Below are 13257 nucleotides of genomic sequence, written 5' to 3' on the forward strand. Positions count from 1 at the left end.
GAAAATCTGAATGGTTGTCCTCTGAAGAAGAGCTCTGTGTGGCTCGACTGCTTGTCTCAGCAGAAGTTGGTCTAATACAAGATGTTAACCTCTCCCATTTTGTGTCTCTAACAGAGGAAAATATAGTCCACTGTTCCAGCCCCCAGCCAGCCTGCTGTCACAAAGCAGTCAGTGATTTATTTATTTAGTTTGGATCTCGGTGTTTTGCTTCAGTGACTGAAAAGCCTCCTCAGAGAATCCAATTTTCTGCCTACTTTATTTTGTCACCGTTAGTGCAAGGCTCAAAGCCCTTCTGTTAGACCAAAATGGCACCATCGCAATGGAAATGTCTGCTACCACCACTGGCTGAAAACATACTCTGAAATTGCACAGGGGGGTCTGCTCTCTTTCCATTTTCCCAGTGGTTTGAAAAACTAGTTAAACTTACAAAGCAGAAGTTTGTTAGCAGCGACTGAGAACTATGAAGTCACTGTTCTTCTCAGTGTTGGTGTGACTCTTATTTATTCTTACTAGCTCTAGCCAACACTGAAGTCAGACAGTACAAATCAGTCAGCTCGCTCAACTGGCTGAACATTCAGAACCTTTACAAAGCAGCCAAGTGATCTACTCGGCAGGACCTTTTTTTAGGTGGCTTGTTTGCATAAGACATCTTTTTCTAAGAAATACCCCACAGTCCAGTCCATTGTTAGCATCACACAATCATACAACCCCTGCCAGCTGAACATCTTGATAGTTGATTAATGGGTGTGAGATCTGAGTCTCACCACACTTATTATGGGCAAGGAAACTGAGGCACAGAGAGGCTAAGGAACTTGCTTATAAGTCAAGGCTCCTAAATGACAATCACAGCCTTAGTCACATGCCCTGGCCTCCTCCCAGGAAGGGTAGGTAAATAGGGCTAACACTTAATTAATGCTCCCACCAGCTTGGCATTTTCTTTTTAGGCTTATTTCAATCTGAAGAATCAAAAAGAATGAAGGGAAAACTGCTGACACATATCAGGTCTAGAGTAGGAAACATATCTGATTAGCAACAATTATGCAGATAGGATCAGGGTGCATACTCTAAGTCTGCTTAGCACCCCTCCAGTGCAACCAAAGCCAGTGAAACTGGCGTCCAGGGGAATTCCCAGGTGCCATATGATTCGTGATGCAGCTTCTATGCCATCCCTCTCCATCAAGCATTGGGGGCATGGCCAGGCAAAAGGGGTTGTGACTGTTCTGATTCTGTAATGGCCCCGGGGGGGCATTGGCAGCTCCATGGCGGGTGAAGCATCCCTGAGTACATCTCAGCCAGTCCAGCAAATCTGGATCAGACTTTTACCCCCACTAGTATAATATGTGATTGAACCATTTTTAGACAAGACCATTCACTTACCATCCTAGCCTGTTTAGTCTCGCTATGCACCGCTCAACAGTTCATGCATTTCAACCCTTATGTGACTGCATATGATTGTATTTACGTGCTGGTTTTACTATGAATTTGTTATAGCTGCATGCAGTACCCACAGGTCTCTACATATAAATTGCATTGAATCTCTATCCCAGTTCATGCAAATCGACAGAACAATGACCCCATAGCACACCTGTTCTGCTGACTCGGTACTTTATCAGTCAAACAGTACCTGCAAGGGGCAATATGAGTGTATAATGCCTTCAATTCTTACAGTATATAAACACTATTTGTAAACAGTGTAGATAGAGATAGGTGTAACCGCTGAAAGGGTTGTAATTGTCCCTCCGCTGGGTTTTTGATACTTTATGGACAATACCTAACCCGAGGCTGGAAGGATTGACAGAACCGCCATTTTGGAGAGTCTGATGCCCCACACATCATCGATCCATCTCTGTGCATTTCCCAGCTCACCATTTGTGACAATGCTTGCCACGGTCATCAGCAAGGACTGACCTGGAGACCTCTCACCCAAAAAAGGTCACACATGAACTGCTACTGTTTGTGCTAAAGGACTAAATCCAGCTGGTAGCTGGAGCCTGTAGCAGACTCAAAGGCTTTGTGTGGGACCAGCCACTTGAGAGAGACAAAACCCAACTGAGCTAATGAGTGACACACACACGTATACTACACTCAGAAACTGCATGATAAAATATCTTTTAGCAGGGCTATACCCACACAGATCCTGCTGCAAGATTAGGGTCTTCATTAGCAATCAAAAGGACTAAGAAATAATAGAACCAAAAATTCCCAAAGATGTAAAAAAATAGGATGGTGGGAACAGTGAATGCTAAATTTACATTTTTCTAAATAATTGAACTTAAACAACAAAACAAAAAACCCCGCAATCACTTGGTTAAAGCTGCTGGTTTAATTTGAATCTGAATGTAGGGCAGTACCTTTCCTACATGCATGTCCCTAGCAAGGTCTCCTTCCACAGCTGCAAGGAACTATAGAAAGAGATATCTTCATTTCCATAAAACATGGGGCATTTTGTAAAATCAAATTATGGAACACTGAAAATGTATAAAGTGAAAAAGAATGCAGATTGAGGTTATATCCAAATACAACATTCAGAATTTGAAACACTATTTCTGAACATCCCAGAAATTATATTTACATATTTAGTATGGAAATCAGGGCCATCCAGATAATAGCTACTTAAAATGACTCCCTAATTTAATTTAATGTTTTACTGTTCAATATTCATTAGTCCAGAATTAAAGTTTAACATTGACCCATTGCTGAGCTATGGGGAAATTTAAATTGTAGCCAACTCTTCGGAGCTGAGTTGCTTGCTTGCAACACGAATTCAGCAGCACATTTTGAACGTTAGGGTATGTCTACACTATGGAGACTATACTAACATTAACTATGCAGCATAGCCCTGTAATGGAGACACAGCCTGCACCAACAACAGGGGGGTTTCTGTAGGTGTGGGAATGCCACCTCCCCGAACATTAGCTGCATCAGTGGAAGAAGCACTCTTCTGTCAACACAGCTGTATCTACACTGGGGGATTATGTCAGTTTTCACACCCCTGACTGAGGTAGCTATGCCAATATAATTTCCTAGTGTAGATCAAGCCTTAGTCTAGAGAGTCAGTATTCTGAGATGATCCATGGAGATGTACATCTTGTTCTGACCAGTCAGGATCAGTGGAACAGGAATTTTATAAACATGCTTAAAATGGGTGAAGGATATTAGATTCCTGGATCTCTGAAAGGGATACAGGGACCTATCACCAGCACAAAACCCAATACAATAGCTATATTGCTAGCACAAAACAATAACGTGATAGAATTGTTCTCCTTCAGCCCTTCCTTCCCAGTGATCACTCATTGTAACTTTATACTGGGAACATTGTCTCAATGTACCACTGTCTCCAGCCTCTTTCAGCTCTTCCATTATCACACTAGGTGTATGTGCCCTAACTGCCTCAGCACCTAGTTCTGCTAGGAGTTAAAAAGTAGGAAGACTTAAAAATAAGCGAAAAGGCCTAGAATGTTACCTCGCCGGCCTTTTAAACGCAATACCGATGAAGAGAAATAAACTGCTGAGAAATAAAAATGCTCATGGAAGTGTAGAGTGGCCACTGCGTAATTAGTGCGTACCCTCTATTGTTCTTTCCCCGTTAGTTTTGCCCACTGGGTCTGATTCAAAGCTCATTGAAGTCAGAAATCTCACTATTTAATTCAATGGGCTTTCGATTAGGCCTCTGTTCTCCAGTCCCTTTATTACTTACTAACTGATACCAGCCCCACTTTTAAAAAACAAAACAAATCTTTACAATCAAACTTGGACCCCTGTGGAAGGTCTAACTACTTGCATCCAAGTCTGTGTATATATCTAGTGTGTAGCAGGAGGATGCTGTGCACTTTAATTATAGGTAGGGTATAATACACATGCTGCTTAAAAGCTAGGCAGGCACTGGCAAACAGTCCTTTAAAAGGCATTTGTATGTTTCCATTCACAGAGCACACTGATCTTACTAAAACTACTTAGGATTAGCAGACTCACTCCTAGTAGCCCCTAAACCAGTTTGGTGTCTCTACATTAGAATTCATATTCGATCTTTAAAAATCACACACAGCAGGTTCTCGGTTGCTTCTCTGATGTTTCACTCATGTTCAAAGAACTCGTGACAAGCAGAAGTGACCATGGCAATGAAGGCAACAAATTCCTGGAAGTCGCATTCAGCGTCACCATCGGCATCCAGCGTCTCCATCACCTTATCCACAGTCTCCTGATCTTTAATTTCCTAATCAAAACAAGAAAGAGCAGTTAAAGCTGGTGAACAATGGACAGGGCTGTGAATAAGATTTAGAAGTTCTGGTTCGTAATCTCGTTGTCTTCAAATGGAGCTAATAGACAGTACAGTAGATGTCACCTACTAGACTTCCAATGGAGCTGACCATACTCTCATCATTCAATGTTTATTCAAAACACATGCATAGAAGCTTCCCTTTCTTAATGTATCTGTTTCCCATGCTGCCTTCCAAGCACTGGCATGGGATTGCAATTCCTTATGCAGCTTCCTTGTAACAGAGACCCACATAAAGTAGGAACTGTCGGCCACTTGTTTACTGCATTGACTAGTATGTAAAACCACTCTGGAATAATGGTTTGTGTTTCCATGGACGGATTAAGGTGATGGATATTTAAATCTAATGTGACTGGAAACGCTGTAACAGCAGAAAAGAAGCTTGTTCTTAAATGATCAACGCATGGGCCACAATTTGGCTCTTATTCAATATAATAGGAGTGATACCTTAGGGAGAAAGGAGAGGAAGCAGAGGCAGAAAGGATGAACAGGACTGCAAACACATCATGGCCCTGACATAACCGATCCCTGAACTGAACCCAGTGTGGATCTGCAAAGAAGAATCATGTCCTCCCGGGATCTTTAATACAAGGACACACAGTACGACATAGGCTACCCCTGGACTCAGAGAATTTGAGTTATTTTCTGGACTGCTGATGTCATGTCAGCTCACAAACGGTTTTCTTAAATAAAGCAATTAAAACATGCGATATTAAAACTTCTTAAAATATCTTCCAAATAGGAAATGAATCTGGGGAATCACAGTTCAACTTTCCCTGCTAGAGGTTAGAAAATTCCCCACTGCCTTCAGTTTCTGTGACTTTGTTCCCAAATCCTTCTCCCACTTCCCAGGCTTGCGGCACCAATCAGCTGTTTGGCGAGGCAACCCTGGGAGGGGAGGAGAATTAGAGTGCACGCCCTCCCGTTACTTGCTGCAGGCAGCTCTCCCCGTGCCCCCCTGTGCCCCAGCTCACCTCCACTCCACCACCTCCCCGACTGTGCTTTTTGGCACCCCCAACCACTTGGCGCCCTAGGCAGCTGCCTAGTTCGCCTAGTGGTTGCCCTGGTCCTGTCCACATCCCACTTGCAAGAATGGGACTGGCACCTTGGCCCAGATTCAATGGACGTGGGCAGTGCAATGCCTGGGTTAGGCACTGAGGCGCTCTGAACAATGCCTGAGGAGAGAGACACAAGTCAGCATGCTGGTGGGGAGCTGCCAAAACTAGTCAATAGCAGACACCAAGGAAAGAGGTGCCTAAGCCCAGCCCTCTCTAGGATTTTGGCCCCTAAATCTAGGCGGGAGGCAGGGTCCTACCTCAGCTTGGGATCCACAACCAGAACCCTTCCCTGGAGTCAGCATAGAACGGTTTTAATACACACCTAACTCCACATGAAGCAGAAGGGTGGGGAAAGTCATGGCAGACACCTCCTTTAATTTTAGCCCAGTGGTTAGAGCACTCAGCTGGAATGTGGGAGACCTCAGTTCAATTCCACCCCCCAGCTGATGAGGAGAAGGGATTTGATCAGCAGTTTCCCACCTCCACTTCCTAACCACTGGACAAGAAGATAGTCTGACCTGGGGCTCTCTCAATCTCTCCTGTGGAAGCTGTTCCACTGCGTATCAATAACTAAATACACTATGCACTGGGCCGGAGAGAGAGAGTGCGTGACTATAATCCAGGGGTTATGGCACTTGCCTGAGACATGGGAAACCCCTGTTCAAGTGCCTTCTCTTCTTCAGACAGAGGGTGGAACTGAGCCAGGTCTCCCACTGCCCAGCTGAGTGTCCTAACTACAGGGCTGAAGGTTAGAAGAGAGTCCCTGCCTCTTCCTCCTGCTGTGTGTGTGGAGTTATGCCTGGTCTGAGCACCCCTACAGGCAGGGCCATTTTGGTGCCCTATGCAGCGTGTCCACCCGTGGGGGGGAGGGGCAGGCCTCTGCAGGGAGGGGGGGTAGGAGCAGGCTTAGGGGGTAGGGAAAACTGCCCCTCACCCCAGCACAGGCCGGCGGACCAAAGCAGGTTGGGGCCAGGTCGCATCACTTCCTGCTGCCCGGTGAGTGCAGGGCAGGCACAACCCACACTCACAGGGCCGCGGGAAGTGGAGTGATCTGGCCCTAGCCCGCTCCGCTCTGCTCTTCTCTTCTGGCTCCCAGCCTTGGGGCTTGGGGGGCAGGGGAGAACCACCCCCCAGCACTTACTGGTGGTGTGGAGCGAGCTGGGGCTGGGTCACTCCACTTACCGCTGCCCGGTGAGTGCAGGCCCGACCCCTACTGCAGTCCTCAGGGGAAGGGATGTAATGGGGGCAGGCCTGGGGCAGAGCAGGGGCAGGAAGAGGTGGGGCTGGGGCGGAGCCAGGGGGCCATGGGGAAGAGGCAGAGCAGGGGCTGGAACAGCATGCAGCTGCCTAGGGCACCAGAAAATGTGGTGCCCCAAATTTCCTGGTGCCCCACACAGCTGTGCACTTTGCATATGGATAAGGACAGCCCTGCCTATGGGTGAGCAACGCCTTCCCTCCTTGGGTTTGAGGATGGTGCTGGGTCTTAGGCATGAGACAGGCATCCAGATGCCTGCCTGAAGCAGCAGTACAAATGCACAGAGGCAAAAACGTAGGCACCTAAGGGCCTTTTAGCGCACAAATTTAGGCATCTATAGGATTGGGCATCAGCTGAGCAGGGATTTTGTGGTTACAGGAACAATTTAGGTAGCTAAGTCCCTTTGGGGATCTGGGCCCTTGTGCTTTCCCCCACAGGTGACCAGACCTTGATATATACAGTCTGACCCCTCACATACTAGCACCCAGGAAATACTCAGGACAGGCAAATAGATCATTCCATGGAGAGAGAGCTGCCTGCCATCCAGAGGGGATATGCTTTGCCGTCTGAATGCGCTAACTCCCTTTGATTGCCCAACTTCTGAATAGCTGTTAAATCAGGACAATCTCCCAAGAAACACAGCATAAGACAAAGGCTGAAGTACTGGAACCAGGCCATTGCACTGAGCCCTTTGACAGTCACAGCTTGAGTATATACACTGTTCCCATTGCCACGGGAAGCAGCCTGCTAGTTCAAACTATTTCAGCAAACAAGACGTGAGCTGAGAACTGTAGAAGGCTACAGTAAACATCTTCAGGCATCTCGACATTTGGTCACAATAGAGTAAAGGGCAATTCATTGTTCAAAAGGCAATACTCACGCCTAAAAAATGGGGGAGTTCATTGTTAATGAGCTCCTTTAATTCAGATTTCTTCAGCTTGTGTTTGTCTCCCTCCTTTCCCGAGTACTGGTGGAAAGCTTCAATGATGGCAATCATGGCCTTTTCCAGAGCAGACATTGTTACAGTGGCACTCACCTAAAATCAAAGTGACTGGGAGGAAACACAGGGTTAAGCTCAGCATGGGGGGGAGGGGTTAAATGCCTTTTTGCCTGCTCTGTGCAGCAATAAAAACATTGGACCAACAATGTTATACCACTAGGGCCTGCTCCAAAGCCCATGGAAGTCAATGGAAAGATGCCAATAAATTTCAGTGGGCTTTGGATCAGGCCCCAGATGAACACTCAAGGAAATCATGGGGAAATAATGCCAGCGAGGAGCCGACCATCTGTGAAAACTTTTCTTTCCATTGATATAGCTTAAGGTTAGGAAACACATGTGGGACATTGCCTAAATGATTGTTCTTACTTTAAAACCTTGGGGAACAAGCAGAATATTTGTATATTGCCAAAATAGAGTCAGCACAGACCTATCCTTAAAAGAAGGTACCCTGCAGTACTAGATGGTCCCTATATGCATAAGCTTATTGCCAGCATCACTAACAAAAAGTAACATTCTGAAGGGAGGATTACTGGGTAACATAGCCATAGGGGATTTGTCAATTTCAACATTACGTTCAAGGAGAGCGCACTGTGGGGCGTTGCGGAGGGAATAGCTGCTATTTGTCTGGAAAATTCACAGACTTCCCTGATATTTGAACACAAGTTTTACACCTTGATCTCCACTTTGGCAGAGTACAATAAATAAATAAAAGCCAGCAGGCTGTTAAAAGACTTAACTAGTCAAAATACACAACCCTCACCAATACATCAGTGATTAACTGAATTTTTTAAGTGTAATGGTACTGACTGCCTTGCTTTTCAGTGGATGGGCCACTAAGCCCCAGAGAAGCATCTCACCCCGAGATGTCTCAGCACTGACAGAAAAAAGGGGAAAAAAGCAGCAAGTGAAGGTCTGGAAAACAAGGTTTCTTGACAACTGAAGTGCCACAAAACGATTTTCAAATAGATATTTTGGCCAGGTTTCAGTTACATCCAACCTAGCTCTTTAAAATAAAAAATTGTGTCTGTTCAATCCAGAGATTGCTAACAGTGTAAAAGAACTAATCTTTGGAACCATCTATGACCATGTAATATAATCCTTTGACAACTACCGCCATTGCTTACATAGGAAAGTATTTTACAGATTTTTAGCTATTTTTAATGCAATTTAACAGTTGGGAACAAGGACAGCCAGCCCTGTGGGAATAGCCAGCTTTCTGCAGACCACCAGGGCTGCTCCATGGACCATTCTTGGTCTACAGCCCACAGATTGGGAACCACAGACTTGCATCATTGCCTGAGCAACACATCACCTCAATCATGGTATTTTTTAAGGTTCTGTTTTTTTCACCCTTTGGAGACTGTAAACACATATGGAAAATACTGCCCTCAGTATGAAAACAGTGTCTGTGTCTCCAAGATGGTATCTTCTCCCCAAATTTGCTGCAGAATCACAAGCTCCAGTTTCCTGTGCTGAGATTTATCTATTTAGGTTCTTACTGTAGTATAACCTTGTCTTAGTAAAAAGCCTCTTTTCTTACTTCAGAAGGAAAAAACCCTTACAATTTTTGTCACATCACAAGAACATGTCTCAGCCAATTAAATAGCAGGGTGGAAATATATATTTACACACGTGTTGTGTAATTTTCTTGGTTTGTAGCATTTGTTACTTCTTATGTTGAGTCTTCTGACCAGCTGATTTGCTCCATTTTCCTGGATTTTGTACATTTTTGTTTACAGTGCTTTACAAATTTCTCTGCAATCATCTTTATTCTCCTGCTTTTTCTTTCTTTTACTTCTCAGATTTGGTTGGATCACTGAAAGGCTCTATCCCCACTAAACCAACAGTCCATTATGAGATCCAGTTTTCATAAGCCCTAAGTGCAAGCAAATATGCTCATTTCCCTTCATTCTGCACTGCTTCTGATAAACTATTTAATATGCTAGCTATAGAATTTAAGTGATTTATATCCTTGTCTCCTAACGTTGATAAATATTTGATTGTAAGGTTTCTTATAGATTTCATATAGATAATGAAACCCCTTTGGAAGATTACAATGTAATGGGAAAAGATGTAAAAAAAAAAAACAGCCCAAAAAGCTTCACAGTACTCTGATGTTAAGAAAGGTTTTAGTTAATAAAATTAAATCAGACTTTGCTTTTGTTAGGGAAAAAAACTTGGTGCTTGCAGATCCTTGCTGGTGCAAGTCAGCATTGCTCTACTGACTTTACAGGAACTACTACATCAGAGGCTAGGGACTTGCCTCATGATGTAACTCTCTATTATAGACAAATCTTCCTCAACCACAGGAGCAAGAGAACAGGAAAACTGACTTAAATTAGATACAATTAGTGATCTTTGGAAAAGTTACAGCCATAACTAGCACTGCTCTTCATTTATTCCAATCAATATTCCCTGGGAAAGTTGTAATGGAAATTGCTTGAGACACACAATTATGTTGTATCACTGTCTAATCTGACGATGCTTGCAGCCATAACAAAATTCATGAAAAGTGTGCCTCAACTCTGTTTTGGTTGCTGCTTTTTTTTCTTTTCTTCTTTTCTTTTTTAAAGTGTTTAGTTTGATAAAAGCCCAAAGGTTTGGAGGTTCCAAAGTGAGTGGAGGGGGGGGGGGAAATCACTTCTACTTCAATAATTAGGTTGGTATGTGACCCACCTGCATAAATATTCAGAATTAGCATTTGCTAACAAAGTCTTTTCTTTCTAAACATCATAGTATTATTTCTGCTACTCACCTTCCTTCTGTGCCCACTTTTTGCTGGAATCAGAGCAATGTATTCTAAGACAGCAAGGGGGAAGCGTCTGATTTCATCTGTTGGGGAGTGGAGAAGTCCATAGACTAAGATGCAGTGCTTCTGCAGAACAGCAGCAGCCAATGAGGACCTGAGGAGGGGGTGGGAGTAGGAAGCAGGCAGCTGATTCTTGGACCTGATTTCCTGGAATGGGTGGAAATATACACAAGGGTGCATTGAGCAAGCTGTTATCCCACATCAGTTTGCTCTGTGAGCTTCCAACTGATACATTGGTACCAGCGAAAGAAAGATCTCTTGTAAGGAAAAGTAGACAATCAGCTTTTTAATTCCTAACAAGAAGTTTGTCCTGGGTTTCTTGTTATTAACAAAATAAGGGACAGGAATTAGCTAACTGCAATAGAATGTATATGCCAGTCCTCTGGTGACAAAGTGGAGGCAAGGATTAAAACTGGAAGAATGACAGAGAGATCACACATTTATTTTACAATTGTTACTAATGCTAATAACTCTCAATAACAGCAGTGTTGCAGTTTCAGATCTGCCATACTGTGAGACATCAACCAGAGCCAAGGGAATTAAATTAATTGACATTTTTTAAGGGATGCCAAATGGGTTCAGATAAAATATTGGCTGGACCAATACTTAAAATTCAAACCCAATCTATTTTTAAGTCAAAAACAGTTTAGTTAACTATATCTGTTACATACACACACTTCATTAGCCTCTGTACCTCCTGATCTTGCCAGGCCTGAGAGAAGAAACCCCATGAGAGAAAATGAGTTTGGAATCCTTGCAGGAACAGCCTATCTTAGGGGCTTATATTGCATCTTCCACGTAAAATCGACAGTAATAGCAAAATTCCTAGTGGACTTTGTGGAGTCTCTGGCACTTCTCCTTTTTCAGGGTCAAGGCACTGTGTGGGTTTTTTCAGATTTTATTAGGCCCTCTCCCCCCACTCACACATTTATTTAATTTTTTTTGGATAGAGCTTGTGGAGTACAAAGGGTGGTCAGCGTTGTTAGTGTCATTCTTATGATGGAAGGGCTTTTGGTCATAGTAGTCTTCAGTACTAAGCCCTTTCCTGCTGAAGAATGGGACTTAGTTGAAATCTTAGAGTTCTTCATGTTACTCAAAGTGCTCAGAGCCTCACTAGCACTCCTCTCGGGGCATGAGATCTGCGGTGACCAGAGCATTTCTGATGAAGAACTCCCTGTTCTGCTCCTCTTAGCCCTCTGCTTAGAGCGAGTGGGAAGGTCTCAGTACCACCGATGGGGATATCTGTACCTCACTCATGGGGAGTGCTGGAGGCTGGGGTTCCAATCCTGTCTTCCCCTTGGAAGCTCTCGGTGACTGTGCTCATGACGATGGGACACTGACAGACACAGAGGGTCCCTGTACACGGGACGACTCTGCACCCAGGTCAGAAGCCAGTCTTAAGGTTTGCTCCATCATTAAGAGCCTATACTTAGTATCTTTGTCTCAGGACCTTCCCTTAAAAGAAGTGCAGATCTTTCTGTAACCCCTGTGGAGCTTTCCTTGGTCTCTGTGTGCTTGTAGCTCAGGGCTGGGCACGCTTCCCCTGAGAGAAAGGGGCTTTGAACAGGGGGTTGGACTAGATGACCTCCTGAGGTCCCTTCCAACCCTAATCTTCTATAATTCTAAAAGGGGGCCAAGGGCAGATGCAGAGGCTGCTGGGTAACCAAGAGGGAGAGACGCTGTTTTGAGCGATGAGGGCCCTGTTGTCTTGGGAAGATAGCAGGATGCCTGGATGGCCACCAGCCACCTGCTCAGAGGAGGAGCAGTGTCTGAGAGACGGGGGAGTTAGAGACCATTGCCAAGTCAGCGCTCAGGAAGAGGAGCTAGCCTGACCAATAGACATGCGATACCTGCCCCCGGGAGCACTGGGAGGGGGGGAAAGCCATCTTGGAGGGGTCTTGAGCCAGCCACAGAAAGGGCAGAGCTTGCTGTGGCTGAATTGGTGAGTCCAAGGCCTGCATGCAGGGTCCCCCTGAGAACTGGCCTCTGGGGTCTGGCAGCAACACCTTCAGCCTGGGCCTTTCCCCCTTCAAGGTGACACCTGGTGAGTAGGGTTTTGTTGGGAAACCCCCACCCCCTGCTCCCCAAGCTGAATTAGCCCTTCAGCTTCTAGATAAATCAGTTAGCAAGTGGCAGGTTCTGCTCCAGCTGCTAGCTCAGGGCTGCCTGCCAGCTGTGAGAGTAGCTGAGCGCTAGGGTAGAAGATCAAGAGTTAGGGGTTTAGTAGTTATTATAATCTGCACCTTGAGCCCTGCATCCCTGTGTGGGGAAGGGAACAGAAGCAGCGCAGCCAGGGGCGGCTCTAGCTTTTTTGCTGCCCCAAGCATGGCAGTCAGGCTGCTTTTGGCGGCCTGCCTGCGGGAGGTCCCTGGCCCCACAGCTTCGGTGTACCTGGCGCTGAATTACTGCCAAATCCACGGAACCTGCGGACCTCCCGCAGGCAAGCTGCCAAAGGCTGCCTGACTGCCGCCCTCATCGAGATCAACAGGATGAACCCTGTGGCTTGTCACCCCAGGCACGTGCTTGGCGCCACCACTGAGCACAGCTCCTGCAAGAAGAGGACACCTGCCAGCTGCGATTGTCAGCCCTCTGCAGTGGCTGAAGACTCTAAATTCATCTCTGAGGCTGAGGATCCTTTGTAGAGTTGTGAGTCACCATCTTTTAGTTAGATCATCCAGGGAATTTTTGGGGGGATCCTACTCCCCTGAACTGTGTCCTCAAGCCAGGGGCTAAGGGTTTGGGGATTTTATTATGTACTGCCTATGAAACCTGTGGAGGGACTTACCATCTTATCCCATGTGTGAGTGCCTTCGGCTGCATTGAACCACGTCAGCCAAACTGCCACAGATGATATCGTTG

At 45.4% G+C, this 13257-nt stretch overlaps 1 protein-coding gene across 1 annotated transcript; it reads right to left on the reverse strand.

Moving 5' to 3' along the window:
• Positions 1-2303: 2303 nt before the first annotated feature.
• On the reverse strand, positions 2304-10545 carry S100B (S100 calcium binding protein B). The gene is made up of 3 exons (XM_030580501.1): positions 10345-10545; positions 7470-7640; positions 2304-4213 (listed from the first exon to the last, which is right to left on the reverse strand). The coding sequence occupies exons 2-3, from the start codon at positions 7605-7607 to the stop codon at positions 4073-4075; spliced, it is 279 nt and encodes a 92-aa protein (XP_030436361.1). The 5' UTR covers positions 7608-7640; positions 10345-10545; the 3' UTR covers positions 2304-4072.
• Positions 10546-13257: the final 2712 nt, after the last annotated feature.

This window comes from Gopherus evgoodei, chromosome 11 (genome assembly GCF_007399415.2).
Source record: "Gopherus evgoodei ecotype Sinaloan lineage chromosome 11, rGopEvg1_v1.p, whole genome shotgun sequence".
Lineage (NCBI taxonomy): Eukaryota > Metazoa > Chordata > Testudines > Testudinidae > Gopherus > Gopherus evgoodei.